Consider the following 18,113-nt stretch of genomic DNA (forward strand, 5'->3'; position numbering starts at 1 on the left):
TAAAAAGCTCCAATCTTGAAGCTGAGTTCATAGTTGAAGCTGAGTCATGTTGTTGAGCTGTTTTAATGGAATGAAGGAAAGCTAGCATCATTGAATTGTATCACTCTTTACAGCATGAAAATCACAACAAATTAGCATTTCACTTTTTACCATTTGAGATCTACTGGGGGTATGTTTACCAAGATAATCATCTTTCATCGAGGGATTTAATTTATTTCCAAACATTCCCTGAACTGTAATACAATTAATTATGTTTTATGTGTAAGGCATAAAATAGATTTTAAGAGTTTAGCTACATGCACACACAGCTCTGAAATAAGAGTTTCAGTTTAGTTCTCATTCTAATTTGACTGATATTGCTTTGGTGTACATACATTTGAGCCTTGCATTAAAATTGTGTACTCAATTTGAAATAAAATCTTTCTGTTCTTGTACTGATGTTGTATGACCAGTGAAATTATTGAGAATGTGCTTTTTGTAGAAAACGTGCAACGTTACCACAGAATAAAGTTATATCACATGTTCTTGGTCAACAGAAAGTGAGCATTTGCATTCTATGATATTCACCATCACAGTTGTTTTCAAATGGATACTGAGAAAGACTGGGGAGGTATATGTTGGCATACAGTATATGCCTCCTGTTTTGTATAAGACATGTTTCTTCAAAAGCCAATGAAACAACAACAATACTGATTACGCTGCTTACCACTGCTCTCAACAAAGAACATAGAGTCAGTCCCAAATGGCAACATATTCACTATAGGACACTGCTTGTGACCAGGGTCCATAGGGAATAGGGTGCCATTTGGGACATAGATTATATTTTCACATGGATGATTTAGTCACTCTCATGTTTTTAAGCACTGTCTTTGTTAGTCATTGAGAGCAGCCATCATACAAACATCTCTATGAGGCTCTTTGATACATTTGTTTCCTCTTTGGAATGTTAATCTGCAGGGGGCCTGTCGCAATATTCTGTCCAGCATCAGGTTTAAAGTAACTTTGTGCTCAAGCATTTCACACCAACATCCATCAAAATTAAAATGTCTCAGGCTCCTCTTTGAACCCCTATCAGACAGTTATATTCAAATCGTGCACACGTAATGAACGTTTTTTGTGGCTGCCCATTTGCCATTTGCCAGTCACCCATCCGTGTATTACAATTCAACAAAACTGTATTGCACTTATAAATATAATACAAAATTACAATGTTTTGTTGTTTGCTGAGCTTGGGGATAATATGAATCAGGAGCAGCATGTTAATAAAAAAGTAAGATCCCGTACGTATTAGTTAGTCAACAATATCTGATAACATGGTGATCCGTAATCGTGTGTCCCTTAGACAAAGAAGAGTCTAGCATCTAGATAACAAACTTGTTAGAGTTCAATTAGTTGAAGCCATTTGCAAGCTGTCACAGTGCTAGGGCATGGCTTGGACAGAAACCAGATTAAGTACCGGAAGAAAATAAGTCTTGCTATCACTTAGAACACCTGCCCTGAATGGGTGGAGGGGGTTCACCTTCAAAGGCTGCTTTCTCTTCTTATTCCTTCCTGTGCACACCAACTCCTGTGACGAGTGTTCCATTGCTACTGTTCCATAAGCTTCTGTTGCCGAAGAGATTTCTTGTTGATAGCCTTCAGTTTCAGATTGGCATCATCTTATACCACAATGTATATACATATCTCCTGGAAAACCATACAACCCACCTCTGGATAAGGAGAGAGACTTATGGGGCTGGTAGCAATGACTTCCAGGGAAATAATAGGAGAAAAATACAGTTTTAGTAGACTTGCCTAGCTGCCCATTATCCAGTGCATGATATTAAATGGTAGGACTGAGGGAGTTTGATTCATATAACACTTGGAAAAAGGGGAGGTAATTGGAGTGAGATAATTAATGCTCTCTTTTACAGCACTTTAATCATTCCCTTCTCAAAGTGACTAGTAGTCTATGCAGTGCTTGTGATCGGGTGCCCTTTTCTTATGCTAAGTTAGCATTTTATTAGATGCAAATTGAACAATGTGAGATGCAAAAAACGTTAAGTCTGCAAAAATGGTCGTTAACCATTTTAATCAACAAGTCCTTTTTTTGTGCTAGAATGATGCATAATATATAAGAAATTATACTACTACATTTGGTGTCAAATAGAAGAACGCCCTGTTTGAGAAATACTTTTTGCTGAATTTGCTGGTGTCTATCGACTCATGAACAGTTTCACTTTGAGATTCATTTTGAAGCCTTTCTAAAGTAAGTTCAAGGGTTTATCAATAATCCTTCTGGAATGCTTGGACTTCAGACTTCAATTGCTCTCCAGAATTTAATTGTTTTATTGTATCTGGTCTGGTCTTCTGTGTTGTGAGACTTTTAATTGACTAATGCCTTGCTCTTATTAGGCTTGATATAGATTTTTATTAGGATCCCCATTATCCGACACCAATGGCGACAGCTAGTCCTGCTGGGGTCAGACACATAACGAAAAAGACACTACAGACAAAGTACTTGACAAGTTACATACATTTAAACACATGAACATGTAACGTGGGTGTGTGTGCATCTATCAATTACACAGTACATACACACAAAAAGCAAGTCACTTGGCTTGAATGTTGTTGTATGTGTTGCTGTGCAATGTTCTGTAAGTTAATCATTTCTAATTAACCTGTTAGGGCTAGGGGGCAGTATTGACACGGCTGGATAAAAAACATACCCGATTTAATCTGGTTACCACTCCTACCCAGTAACTAGAATATGCATATACTTATTACATATGGATAGAAAACACCCTAAAGTTTCTAAAACTGTTTGAATGGTGTCTGTGAGTATAACAGAACTCAAATGGCAGGTCAAAACCTGAGAGATTCCTTTACAGGAAGTGGCCTGTCTGACCATTTCTTGAACTTCTTTTCCATCTCTATCTTTTACTAAGGATCTCTGCTCTAACGTGACACTTCCCACGTCTTCCATAGGTGCTCAGAGCCCGGGAAAAAACAGAATGTCGTCATTCCAGCCCCAGGCTGAAACACATTATCGCCTTTCTCAAGTGGCCGATCAAGGGACTCTGGGCTTATGCGCATGACCCGACCGCCCCCGCCTTTGTGATTTTTTCCTCTGTTTGCCGAAAAGGAGATTCCCTGTCGGAATATTATCGCTTTTCTACGAGAAAAATGGCGTAAAAATTGATTTTAAACAGCGGTTGACATGCTTCGAAGTACGGTAATGGAATATTTAGAATTTTATTGTCACGAATTGCGCCATGCGCGCGACACTTCTTTACCATTTCGGATAGTGTCTGGAACGCACGAACAAAACGCCGCTATTCGGATATAACGATGGATTATTTTGGACCAAACCAACATTTGTTATTGAAGTAGCAGTCCTGGGTGTGCATTCTGACAAAGACAACAAAAGGTAATCAAACTTTTATAATAGTAAATATGATTATGGTGAGTGCTAAACTTGCCGGGTGTCTAAATAGCGAGCCCGTGATGCCTGGGCTATGTACTTAGAATATTGCAAAATGTGCTTACACCAAAAAGCTGTTTTAAAATCGGACAAATCGAGTGCATAGAGGAGGTCTGTATCTATAATTCTTAAAATAATTGTTATGCTTTTTGTGAACGTGTATCGTGAGTAATTTAGTTAAATGTTAGCGAATTCCCCGGAAGTTTGCGGGGGGTATGCTAGTTCTGAACGTCACATGCTAATGTAAAAAGCTGTTTTTTGATATAAATATGAACTTGATTGAACAAAACATGCATGTATTGTATAACATAATGTCCTAGGGTTGTCATCTGATGAAGATCATCAAAGGTGAGTGCTGCATTTAGCTGTCTTCCTTGTTTTGGTGACATTATATGCTGGCTTGAAAAATGGGTGTCTGATTATTTCTGGCTTGGTACTCTGCTGACATAATCTAATGTTTTGCTTTCGTTGTAAAGCCTTTTTGAAATCGGACAGTGTGGTTAGATTAACGAGAGTCTTGTCTTTAAATAGCTGTAAAATAGTCATATGTTTGAGAAATTGAAGTAATAGGATTTTTAAGGTTTTGAAAATCGCGCCACAGGCTGCAAGTGGCTGTTACGTAGGTGGGACGCAAGCGTCCCACCTAGCCCATAGAGGTTAAAGTGAGTTGTAGGTTTGTATGTGCTGTATATATGTTCACCAACAGACATAACATAATGATAACATACTGATAATGATAACATGATAACATTCCAGGCCCGACGGCAACGAGAGATGAGGCGTTGAGCGGATGGATCCGCCACTTCAACCTCCTGATCTGGAAACAGAGGAGGCTGGTATCCGTACAACACCTGGAATGGTGACAGGCCGGTGGAGGAACACTGGAGAGTGTTGTGTGCGTACTCCACCCAGGAAAGATGCTGTCTCCAAGTGGTGGGGGTTGGCGGACACAGCACCGTAAGGCGGTCTCCAGATCCTAGTTCACCCACTCCGTTTGATCATTGGACTGAGGGTGATATCCCGAGGACAAACTGGCTGATGACTCCAGAAAAGTACCGAACACCCTCAAGAATCTGGAGGCAGACTGAGGGCTCCGGTCAGAGATGATGTCCAGAGGAAGTCCATGAAGGTGGAAAACAGGCTGAATGACTAGCTGAGCAGTCTCACGGGCAGATGGAAGCTTAGGTAGCGGAATGAAATGTGCCGCCTTGGAAAAGCGGTCCACAATGACCAGGATGACAGTGTGGTCCTCTAAAGATGGAAGACCCGTAATGAAATCCATAGAGGGATGAGACCAGGGTTAAGAAGGTGTTGGCTGCTGCTGACGAGGAGTCTTGTTCTGAGCGCACGTCGGACCGGCAGCCACGAAGCTTTCTGCCTCCGCCGAAGGCCACCAAAAACCCCTCCTCCGAAACTGTAGCGTTCGCTGCCCTTCCGGATGAGAGGTGAGATGCAACGAGTGAGCCCACTGAAGTGCCTTGGAGCATTCTCCAAGAGGAACAAAAAGTCTGTTAGAAGGACAGCCGTCAGGAACTGCCTCCCTACCTTGCGCCTCCCTCACTACAGTCTCTATACCACAGGACACCGGCACGAGAATGAGCGTCCTGGGGATGATGGATCCAAGCGGCTGATCCTCACTGGAGCTAGGGAACTGGCGAGAAAGGGCATCCGGCTTCACATTCTTAGACCCCGGACGGTAAGATAACGTGAATCTGAACCGAGTGAAGAAAAGAGCCCAACAAGCCTATCGGGGACTGAGGCGTTTAGCCTCCTGGATTTAGGCCAGGTTCTTATGGTCAGTCCAAACCGTAAAGAGATGTTCCGATCCCTCCAACCAGTGGCACCACTCCTCCAAAGCGAGTTTGACCGCAAGAAGTTCCCGATTGCCGACATCATAGTTCCTCTCCACTGGAGTGAGACGCCTGGAGAAGAAGGCACAGGGGTGAAGCTTTTGGTCTTCAGCCGAGCGCTGAGACAGAACCTCGCCAATGTCAGAGGTATCCACCTCTACCACAAAGGGAAGAGAAGGATCCACATGAACTAGAATGGGTGCAGAAGAAAACCAACGTTTCAGGTCCTGGAACGCATTCTCAGCAGCATGGGTCCAGCTTACATGCCCAGCCGAGCCCTTGGTGAGCACTGTCAATGGCACAGCCACAGAACTAAAGTCTCTCACAAATCTCCGGTAGAAATTAGCATATCCCCCAAAAATGTGGACTTGCTTGACTGTGCTGGGCCGCTTCCAGTTGACCACCGCTTCTGCCTTTTGGGAGTCCATCCGTACACAGCCCTGAGACACAATGTACCCTAGGAAGGAGATCTGAAGAACGTGAAACTCACACTTCTCGGCCTTCACAAAAAAAGTAGTGAGAGAGGAGTCTGAAGAACCTGGCGAACATGTTGGATGTGTTCAACCATGGACCTGAAGAAGATGAGGATGTCATCCAGGTACACAAACACGAACTGGTGAAGGAAGTCACGCAGCACATCATTAACCAGGGCCTGGAAAACGGCTGGAGCATTTGTAAGTCCAAATGGCATGACACGGTACTCATAATGTCCATTTGAGGTGTTGAACGCTATCTTCCACCCGTCTCCCTGTCTGATGCACACCAGATTGTATGCGTTCCCTAAATCAAATTTTGAGAAAACCATAGCTCCCTGGAGTCTCTCAAAGGCTGACAACAACAGAGGAAGAGGGTAACGGTTCTTGATGGTAATGTTACTTAAACCCCGTTAATCGATACAGGGACGTAATCCCCCATCCATCTTTCCAACAAAGAAAAAACCTGCTCCTGCAGGTGAAGTGGATGGCCGAATAAAACCAGTCGCCAGCGCCTCCTTAATATAACTGTTCATGGCTGCAGTCTCTAGACCTGAGAGAGAATACAGCCCTCCTCTCGGAGGAGTGGTGCCGGGCAGGAGGCCGATGGTACAATCGTAGGACCTGTGAGGAGGCAGTTCGCTGGCCCTTTGTTTGCTGAAGACCTGACCCAGATCCCGGTAATCCCAAGGTACGCAGGAAAGATCAGGCTTGTCATCCCCAGCCGGGGGAACAGGAGAATCGGAAGCCTCCAGATGAGCAGGGCCGGAAAGATGTGGGGAGCGTTGCTGGCAGGTGGACTGGCATGAAGGATTCCATCCCAGATCTCTTCCCGAGGGCCAGTCAATTTGAGGATTATGGATAGAAAGACACGGATGTCCAAGAGCCAGGGGAAGCTCAGGAGACTCCACCAAATGTAACTGGATAAACTCCACATGATAATCCAGAACTCATAACTGAATAGGCATGGTGAGTTGCTTCACCTTCCTAGACCCTAGGGGTTGACCATCCAGCGCAGTGACCGACAACGGAATGTCTAGCTTAGTGAGGGGCAGCCCTTTTTGGCGAGCTATTGTGCGATCCAGAAAACAGCCGGTAGCCCCAGAATCTATGAAAGCAAGAGTGTCCAAATGCCCATTGTCCCAGTACAGGTTGGTCAGAAGCAAGGAGCGTACCGTGTCGGCAGCTGGAGACTGACTCGCCAGTATTCTCCCGTCTACTGACGAGTCATCCCATTTCCTGTCAGCTCGAGCCAGGAAGCACAGAAATGTCCAGACTGTTCACTGTAAAGGCAATGTTGCTCCCTCAATGAGACCCGAAACACTGGAGACCACTCGGAACCTCTCCGTCCTCTTACGACGACGTCGGTTGTCAATCCGGATGGCCAGAACGATAAGCTCATCCAGAGTGACAGAGTTGTCCCGGGAAGCCAGTTAACCTCTCTGGGGCAGGCGGGACGAATTCGTCCCACCTACGTAACAGCCAGTTGAATCCTGTGGCGCGATTTTCAAAACCTTTGAAATGCTATTACTTCAATTTCTCAAACATATGACTATTTTACAGCTATTTAAAGACAAGACTCTCGTTAATCTAACCACACTGTCCGATTTCAAAAAGGCTTTACAACGAAAGCAAAACATTAGATTATGTCAGCAGAGTACCAAGCCAGAAATAATCAGACACCCATTTTTCAAGCTAGCAAATAATGTCACAAAAACCCAGAAGACAGCTAAATGCAGCACTCACCTTTGATGATCTTCATCAGATGACAACCCTAGGACATTATGTTATACAATACATGCAAGTTTTGTTCAATCAAGTTCATATTTATATCAAAAAACAGCTTTTTACATTAGCATGTGACGTTCAGAACTAGCATACCCCCCGCAAACTTCCGGCGAATTCACTAACAATTTACTAAATTACTCACGATAAACGTTCACAAAAAGCATAACAATTATTTTAAGAATTATAGATACAGAACTCCTCTATGCACTCGATATGTCCGATTTTAAAACAGCTTTTTGGTGAAAGCACATTTTGCAATATTCTAAGTACATAGCCCAGCCATCACGGGCTAGCTATTTAGACACCCGGCAAGTTTAGCACTCACCAATATCAGATTTACTATTACAAAAGTTTGATTACCTTTTGTTGTCTTCGTCAGAATGCACTCCCAGGACTGCTACTTCAATAACAAATGTTGGTTTGGTCCAAAATAATCCATCGTTATATCCGAATAGCGGCGTTTTGTTCGTGCGTCCCAGACACTATCCGAAATGGTAAATCAGGGTCGTGCGCATGGCGCAATTCGTGACAAAAAAAATCTAAATATTCCATTACCGTACTTCGAAGCATGTCAACCGCTGTTTAAAATCAATTTTTAAGCCATTTTTCTCGTAAAAAAGCGATAATATTCCGACCGGGAATGTCCATTTAGCTAAACAGAGGAAAGAAAACAAAGCTTTCGGTCGACGCGGGCACGAGCCTGAGTCTCACAGTACTGTAACCAGCCACTACCCAAACGCGCTACTTTGTTTCAGCCAGAGCCTGCAAAGCCACGATTCAGCATTTTGCCGCCTTCTGAGAACCTATGGCAGCCGTAGGAAGTGTCACGGGACAGCTAAGATCCTCACTCTTCAATAAACAGAGACAAGAAGAACGACACCTTGTCAGACAGGCCACTTCCTGCATGAAATCTTCTCAGGTTTTTGCCTGCCATATGAGTTCTGTTATACTCACAGACACCATTCAAACAGTTTTAGAAACTTTAGGGTGTTTTCTATCCAAAGGCAATAATTATATGCATATTCTAGTTACTGGGCAGGAGTAGTAACCAGATTAAATCGGGTACGTTTTTTATCCAGCCGTGTCAATACTGCCCCCTAGCCCTAACAGGTTAACCTCTAGGGTAGGTGGCACCAAATCGTCCCACCTACGCAACAGCCAGTCTAATCCCGTGGCGCGATATTCAAATACCTTAAAAATGCTATTACTTCAATTTCTCAAACATATAACTATTTTACACCATTTTAAAGACAAGACTCTCCTTTATCTAACCACACTGTCCGATTTCAAAAAGGCTTTACAACGAAAGCAAAACATTAGATTATGTCAGCAGAGTACCCAGCCAGAAATAATCAGACACCCATTTTTCAAGCTAGCATATAATGTCACATAAACCCAAACCACAGCTAAATGCAGCAGTAACCTTTGATGATCTTCATCAGATGACAACCCTAGGACATTATGTTATACAATACATGCATGTTTTGTTCAATCAAGTTCATATTTATATCAAAAAACTGCTTTTCACATTAGCATGTGACGTTCAGAACTAGCATACCCCCCGCAAACTTCCGGGGAATTTACTAACAATTTACTAAATTACTCACGATAAACGTTCACAAAAAGCATAACAATTATTTTAAGAATTATAGATACAGAACTCCTCTATGAACTCGATATGTCTGATTTTAAAATAGCTTTTTGGTGAAAGCACATTTTGCAATATTCTAAGTACATAGCCCAGCCATCACGGGCTAGCTATTTAGACACCCAGCAAGTTTAGCCTTCACCAAAATCAGATTTACTATAACAAAAATGTTATTACCTTTGCTGTTCTTCGTCAGAATGCACTCCCAGGACTTCTACTTCAATAACAAATGTTGGTTTGGTCCCAAATAATCCATTGTTATATCCAAACAGCGGCGTTTTGTTCGTGCGTTCTAGACACTATCCGAAATGGTAAATCAGGGTTACGAGCATGGCGCATTTCGTGACAAAAAATTCTAAATATTCCATTACCGTACTTTCGAAGCATGTCAACCGCTGTTTAAAATCAATTTTTATGCAATTTATCTCGGAAAAAGCGATAATATTCCGACCGGGAATCTGCGTTTCGGTAAATAGAGGGAAAAAAAGAAAGACGGGGGCGACCAGTGCACGTGCCTAAGCCCACTGTCCCCTGATCGGCCACTTGACAAAGGCGATAATGTGTTTCAGCCTGGGGCTGGAATGACGACATTCAGCTTTTTCCCGGGCTCTGAGAGCCTATGGGAGCCGTGGGAAGTGTCACGTTACCGCAGAGATCCTTTGTTTTGGAAAGAGATGTCAAAGAAAGCCAATAAATGGTCAGACAGGCCACTTCCTGTAAAGGAATCTCTCAGGTTTTTGCCTGCAATATGAGTTCTGTTATACTCACAGACACCATTCAAACAGTTTTAGAAACTTTAGGGTGTTTTCTATCCATATCTAATAAGTATATGCATATTCTAGTTACTGGGTAGGAGTAGTAACCAGATTAAATCGGGTACGTTTTTTATCCGGCGGTGTAAATACTGCCCCCTAGCCCTAAGAGGTTAAAGTCTTGACAAAAACAAGGTGACCGCACAAGAGTACACTAACAAAACATGAGACCTAAGCACAAATACAGGCCAACTAAGGAACCTAAATAGCAAGGCAACCAGGTGAACAGAGAAGGTAATTAAACACAGGTGAAACCAATAAGTAATGATCAGGGTAACCTGGAAACCATAAAACAAGGTAAGGGTGCCCTCCAGCGGTAACCTAAGGAAACAACAATCAAATAAAACAGAAACTGTGACAGAATTCAGTCAATTGAAATAAATTCATGAGGCCCTAATCTATGGATTTCACATGACTGGGCAGGGGTCAGCCATGGCATTGTCCCACCCACTTGGGTGCCAGGCCCACCCGCTGGGGAGCCAGGCACAGCCAAACAGATTAAGTTTTTCCCCACAAAAGGACTTTATTACAGACAGAAATACTACTCAGTTTCATCAGCTGTCTGGATGGCTGGTCTCAGACGATCCCGCAGCTGAAGTAGCCGGATGTGGAGGTCCTGGGCTGTCGTGGTTACATGTGGTCTGTGGTTGTGAAGCTGGTTGGACATACTGCCAAATTCTCTAAAACGACATTGAAGACGGCTTGTGGTAGAGAAATAAACATGAAATTCTTTGGCAACAGCTCTGGTGGACATTCCTGCAGTCAGCATTCCAATTGCACAGTCCCTCACAACTTGAGACATCTGTGGCATTGTGTTGTGTGACAAAACTGCACATATTAGAGTGGCTTTTATTGTCCCCAGCACAAGGTGCAGCTATGTAATGATCATGCTGTTTAATCAGCTTCTTGATATGCCGCACCTGTCATGTGGATGGATTATCTTGGCAAAGGAGAAATGCACACTAACAGGGATGTAAACAGATCTGTTTACACAAAATCTGAGAGAAATAATATTTGTGGGTGTATTTATAATTTCTGGGATCTTTTATTTCAGCTCATGAAACATGGGACCAACACTTTACTTTACATATTTTTGTTCTCTGTAGTTTGAGAACTATTGGTTGAATGCTATGTACCATTGCCAGAGATAGATTTCTAAAACTATTGAACTGTGAGAAAAAAACATAATGTGCTACTCCTGAGTCCAATCAGCCTTTAGTTTAAGTGAGTGTAAAAAGCCTTTGAAGACAACTGAGGATATGCTTGTGATTATCCAGAGAAAGACAGACAAACAAATGGTCAAAGGCATCAAAGTCTCCAAGGCTATATGGGCAACAGGCCATGGGTTTTATTGTATTTCTCTGTAGGAAATTAAAACAACCACTGATGTTCGCCACACTGATCTTCTGAGTTACCACTCAACAAGGCACCAGAAGACCTGGAATTCAGCTTATTTCAGACAAACAAGCATTAGCAAAGCAGTAGTAAACCCAGCTTTTTTGAAATACTAAATTAAGTGGACAGAGTAGACAATGTTCTTTGTACTTTGTTTCCAATGATGTTGTTCCATTAGTACCATAATGTGTCAAAATCGGTGTATTTGTCCTCCTCAGGTTCACATACACATTGGGGGAAGGGATGTGGTTACCATTAAGTAAAAGCTTTGTCATTCCACCTGCTGAGCTGGCAATCAACCCTTCAGCCAAGTGCAAGACTGATATGACTGTCATGGAGGATGCTGTGGATGTGAGGTAAGAGATTCAACTTTTCCATGTTTCATGAGGTACGTTTTACAAGGAGTGATATTAGCTATAAACAAAGTAATATCTTGAGGCTACATAGGCCGACAGTATTTTCATTCCATCATAATCACCATTGAATATCCTCCATATCAAAGCATTTTGTATTCCCTATACATTGTTCTGGAACATTTTACACTCGTTATAAGGTTGATGTCAGACATTGCAAGTGTTTCATTGATCATGATTCAAAGAGTAAAGAAACACTAAAGTTGAGCAAAAAATCAATAAGAGAGCAGCAAAAACAAAACTCATTTGGCAATGTAATACCGTAAAAGTGTAGTTGAATTGAATTGTTAAATGGTTCATAACCTCTCAAAAGGAAATGTACTGCTTGCACATAGATCTTTTTTGAAGTGCGGAAAAATGTCAACTTATATTATACACACTTCAACAAATGCAACTTTGAAGCTACATCTATTTAGCCATATCCCTGATTGCATTCGTTACGTGCGGGTAGTTTCATTATAACTATGACATTTAGAGAAACACAAATTATAGTCACTGAGTATGCAAGCCATTTTTATTGCAATTTCACCTGGCTGCTCAAACTGACTGCAGTCTTCACACATCCACCATTTGCTGAATTCAAAGTTATCCTTTGTATCAGAGCTTTTAAATCCTTCCAGTTGATGGTCTTAACTAGGGATGTGAGAAATATAACATTTTGCTCAACATTTAAATGGCCATTTGTTAAAACAATAAAAAAATAAAAAATAAGATAATGGTCCTATTATGTATGACCACTAGGGCTTGGCAATGAAGATGCCACAGTCATATACCCTTGAAAGTTCCTCTGCTACAGCATGCTTGTTTGTCTGTAAGGGTGCACTACGGATTTTTAAATGCCGACACAAAACCTTCTCTGGAGATAGTTTCGGAGCACCACTGAACGGGCATTTTAAATGTCTTTAAAGGAATGCCACTTCTAAAGCGGTACTAAGGTCCATCAGGAGCAGACCAGGGCTGGGTTTCCTGATTGCGATTGAACTTAGGCTTACGAGTGTTATAACAATGCATCTTTTCTACAATGTCCGAAGATGTAACATGTGTTTCCCAAAACACCATGCAGAGGGAATGGTCGCCTAGTTCGTCATTGAGGCATGTGTGGATTCTGATAGAATTGAAAGAAAGGCAACTCTGCTCTCGGATCAGCATTCTTCATTAAAATCTTACCTTAACATTATAATTATTCCACAATTCTGAGGGCGGATCAGCTCCTAGAAAGATATTATCACCTATGGCTGCAAATATTGAGGTGGCTTATTCTAATCCTTATCCTATAATAATGCACTAAATTAAGATTAAGATCATTTCGTGCATGTTAGGCTAAACTATAAGGGCACAAGGCGAGACCCAAATGCAGACACAGGACGCAGATGGTTGAGCTCAGATATTTATTATAGCAAAAGGGGTAGGCAAAAGGCAGGTCGGGTACAGGTGAGAGTCCATAAACCAGACCAGAGTCCAAACGGTACAAGACGATAGGCAGACTCGAGGTCAGGGCAGGCAGGGGTTCAGTAACCAGGTCAGAGTCCAAACAGTACAAGACGATAGGCATGCTCGAGGTCAGGGGCAGGCAGAGTGGTCAGGCAGGCGGGCTCAGAGTCAGGACAGGCAAGGGTCAAAACCAGGAGAGCGAGAAAAGAGAGACTGGAAAAAGCAGAGTTCCTCTGTCCAGTGTATGTGTTCTTTTGTCCATCTTAATCTTTTTTTTTTATTGGCCAGTCTGAGATATGGCTTTTTCTTTGCAACTCTAACTAGAAGGCCAGCATCCCGGAGTCGCCTCTTCACTGTTGACGTTGAGACTGGTGTTTTGCGGTTACTATTTAATGAAGCTGCCTGTGGAGGACTTGTGAGGCATCTGTTTCTCAAACTAGACACTCTGTGCTTATCCTCTTGCTCAGTTGTGCACCGGGGCCTCCCACTCCTCTTTCTATTCTGGTTAGAGCCAGTTTGTGCTGTTTTGTGAAAGGAGTAGTACACAGCATTGTACGAGATCTTCAGTTTCTTAGCAATTTCTCGCATGGAATAGCCTTCATTTCTCAGAACAAGAATAGACTGAAGAAAGTTAGTTGTTTCTGGCCATTTTGAGCCTGTAATTGAACCCGCTGACGCTCCAGATACTCAACTAGTCTAAAGAAGGCCAGTTTTATTGCTTCTTTAATCAGAACAACAGTTTTCAGCTATGCTAACATAATTGCAAAAGGGTTTTCTAATTATCAATTAGCCTTTTGGATTAGCTAAATCAACGTGCCATTGGAACACAGGAGTGATGGTTGCCGATAATGGGCCTCTGTTCACCTATGTAGATGTTCCATAAAAAAATCTGCCGTTTCCAGCTACAATAGTCATTTACAACATTAACAATGTCTACACTGCATTTCTGATCAATTTGATGTTATTTTAATGGACAACAAATGTGCTTTTCTTTCAAAACAAGGACATTTCTAAGTGACCCCAAACTTTTGAGCGGTAGTGTATCATTCTTAGTACCATGATGTTAGGTTACTGAGTCAAAGTTGAACAATAGTAGCAAGATCATCACTTTCAGCTGATATTGAACGGGGATGATGATGATGATCCATGATAACTGGATGTCACAAATCGTCATTCAGTTCATTGCAGTCACAACCACTCTGTTCATCATTGGAGCATCATTACAGGCACTGTACCATATTCAATGGTAAATTGGGAGCCAACCTTACAAGAGAGAAAGCACGGGGTGGATTATTAAGGAGTAGGTATACAAATCTATTTTATCCTGAATATTTGAATAGGTGATCATGAAAACCGTGCTCTATAATAGTTGGAGGATGGCTTTTTACTGGAAGCTTGAATACCATTTTCGGTTTTAATTTGAAGCATTTTTTTAATGCATTGCTTGTTTGTATCAATTCCAAAGACATTGGCAACTTTGCATTTATAGGCAACTTTGTTCTGAAGTTTTTCTCATGCTTCTACAAATGTTCTAACAATCAACTTAGCCTTAAAGAGGGGGGGGGGAGGAATGGTCAAGCTTATATTCATCATCTCCAGCACCACCCCAACATCAACATATGTGAAAATTGCTTTTCTATGTTTGTAATAAAAAATATATAATTTTAACCAATTATGAGTAGGCATTGCCTAATAATTGCCTACTAATTGGTTGATGATGTCATTGGAAAAGCTTATCTTACTCTATCTTTTTTACTTCAAAACCAGGCGGCTGGTGACACCTTAATTGGGGAGAACAGACTCATAGTAATGGCTGGAACGGAATATATGGAATGGTATTCAACACATCAAACACATGGCTTCCATGTGTTTGATCCCATTCCATTCACACCATTCCAGCCATTATTATGAGCCGTCCTTCCCTCAGCAGACTCCTGTGCTACAAAACCACAATTTTCACATAAGTTGATGTTGATGGTGCTGGAGATGATGAATATGAAGTAGAAACATTGTGAAATGCATTTGAATTGTCAATCAAATGCCTGCTGCCTAAGCACAGACCACTCTCTCCTTAAAAGAGCTTTACAGTTTGTTAAATACGTGACTTAACAAGACATTTAGTAAAAAGAAAATACATCTTCCGCTAGGAATGAACTCCTAAATTTCAGTATTTTTGGAACCGAGGAGACTGATTAGTTGCTGTACTTCCAAGAACGCAAACACTTGTGTAGAGAGAGAGGAGGGGCACAGTATACTGTAGGCAGGTCGGCTACCAGGCAGACGGAGTCAGAACCGTGCTCTAAGCCTATCTATCTGCAATCAAAAGCTGTATCTTGCAATGGAATGCTGTATTTCACAATTTTTTGGCTTGTAATGTCTCGCAACTTCAGTACAGCAGGGCCTATCATCAATGAATAGGATAGGATATTCTACACGCAACAGACTGAAGACTCGCATCAGATAGAGCAGGTAGACTGCACTGTGATTTTAATTTTGTTTGGGAAACCCCCCCCCCCAAAAAACAGTTTTTTTGTTAGTGATTTTTCTTAACGTTAAGGATTCCAATTTCATTTAAACGTTCACACCCCTATTCCTCCTAACTAAGTCCTTGGCCCATAGCCGCAGGAAGGAGTTTGTGGGAGGCGGCTGCAATGCTGAAATGTATTTTTTTGCCAGCGCTACAGACGGCTATATCGGTCTGCTAATACAGGACTAGTAAAAGCACAGTGCACTACTTTTGTGATTTTTAAATTAAACTTTTTTTTTGTATTCAGATTTTTCAGGGGGTGCTGCAGCACCCTCAGCACCCCTACTTCCCGCGGCTAGGTCTTGGCATGCCTTGGTTGATCTTGCTAAACATTGTTTTTAAATGTCACGTATTCTTGTAACAGAGACTAACACCAGCAGATATACAGTACATTAGGTAGGCTACAACAATGTGATTATGCAGCTGCGTAATGATGTTTGGTTCTATCGTTTTTAGCTTTTTTGTCTGGCACAGGAATAGCCAGTGCTTAATATTTGCCAGATCCTGTACCTCTATATAAAAAACACTGTTTGCAATGTAAACATTTTAATAAAGGTGATCAGAGTTCATTCGATTTGCCTCCTCATTGATTATCTTACCCCCTAACAAAATGTAATGTGAAAATGTAGATTTTCAGCCTGCACCTGATATTTTAAGAATTCATTCTTGTTGGGTGGGGCCGGCCCGGGCTTATGGTTTGCTCAACATAGCCTATGTTTGAGACCAATACATGGCTATTGCTGTGGTAAGAGAGAGAAATGCGCCTGGATCTCTCTCAGAACTAGAATGAGATGTACTTCCTATGATATCTCTCACTCTCTCTGCTAGACATGAGCCTGCAACTCTCATCTCTCCAGTGTTGCACTTTTATTTCCTTATAGAATCATACAGTAGCTATGGGAAGGGTGCTGAAGGAGCTGCAGCAGCCATGATTAATTTAAATATATTTGCCAAAGTTATACAACTACTGCTGTCTGTTCAGAAATAAATTAAATAATTCAGGATACTACACCAGGAGTAGGCCTATAATTTAGCCACAGAGGACCAATAGCATCTTAAAAAATGACCTAGCTGTGGATTGTGTTTATGTAGCCCAGTCACAAGGCATACAGCCTGAGAACGGGCGGCAAATCTGTCAGTGAACTGCATGCAGCCAGAAAAAGCCTTTCTATCAAATGAAATTGCGGGAAAACACAGTTTGGAAAGCAGACGGCTCCAGTTTAAAAGAGAAGACTCTAATCTGACTGTAGACTACCAAAAATAGAAACTTCCAATTAGACCTATTGAGCAAACACTGTTTTATAATGTAAAACAAGAGAGATAGTCTCGGGACAAGAGCCTAGCAGCCTTCACCGGCGCGTGAGCTGCGCATCATTTCTATAATTTCCTCCTCATGTTGTACTATATGTGTATACACACCTACTGTAGGTCTAGGCTATTGATGGATTCAAGACAAGGTTGCTTTTATTGATTTCAGATTTTCAGTTTGTACAATTGTTTTCTTTCATATGTGCAACTTCTATAAGCGACTCCAGGCCTGCTCTAATGGTCTATGCCACAACGCGATGATATGCATGCACTGCTTTATTATAAAGGTGATTATTCTTTTCCATCCGTTCCTGTACCTCAGAGCCCCCTTGGTCACCCCCTCTCGCACTCACTTTTTGTTACGGTACCTCCCGATATACAACTTAAACACTGGGTATGGCACACTACACTGAGTATACAAAACATGAAGTATAAATGATCTTTCTATGACATAGACTGACCAAGTGAATCCAGGTGAAAGCTATGATCCCTTAATGATGTCGCTTGTTAAATCCACTTCAGTCAGTGTAAATGAAGGAGAGGAGACAGGTGAAAGAAGGATGTTTTTGCCTTGAGACAATTGAGAAATGGATTGTTTGTGTGCCATTCAGAGGGTGAATGGGCAAGACAAAATATTTAAGTGCCTTTGAACAGGGTACTTACTGTAGGTGCTAGGTGCACCGGTTTGTGTCAAGAACTGCAACGCTGTTGTTTTTTTTCATGCTTAACCGTTTCCTGTGTGTATCAAGAATGTTCCACCACCCAAAGGACATCCAGCCAACTTGACACAACAGTGGGAAGCATTGGAGTCAACATGGGCCAGCATCCCTGTAGAACTCTTTCAACACCTTGTAGAGTCCATGCCCCGACAAATTGAGGATGTTCTGAGGGCAAATGGGGGGGATGAAACTCAATATTAGGAAGGTGCTCCGAATGTTTTGTACACTCAGTGTATACAGTGCATTCGAAAAGTATTCAGACTTCTTTACTTTTTCCACATTTTGT

General features: G+C 41.9%; 1 protein-coding gene across 11 annotated transcripts in view; it reads left to right on the top strand.

Moving 5' to 3' along the window:
• astn1 (astrotactin 1) overlaps positions 1–18,113 on the top strand; it is a 281,049-nt gene that overhangs the window by 85,574 nt on the left and 177,362 nt on the right. For all 11 annotated transcript variants that reach the window (XM_045714659.1, XM_014190633.2, XM_014190634.2 and 8 more), the window contains one exon: positions 11,648–11,785. In XM_045714659.1, the coding sequence (XP_045570615.1) occupies positions 11,648–11,785 (138 nt within the window). The remainder of the gene's footprint in view (positions 1–11,647; positions 11,786–18,113) is intronic.

The sequence above is a fragment of the Salmo salar genome, chromosome ssa03, assembly GCF_905237065.1.
Source record: "Salmo salar chromosome ssa03, Ssal_v3.1, whole genome shotgun sequence".
NCBI classification, from domain to species: domain Eukaryota; kingdom Metazoa; phylum Chordata; class Actinopteri; order Salmoniformes; family Salmonidae; genus Salmo; species Salmo salar.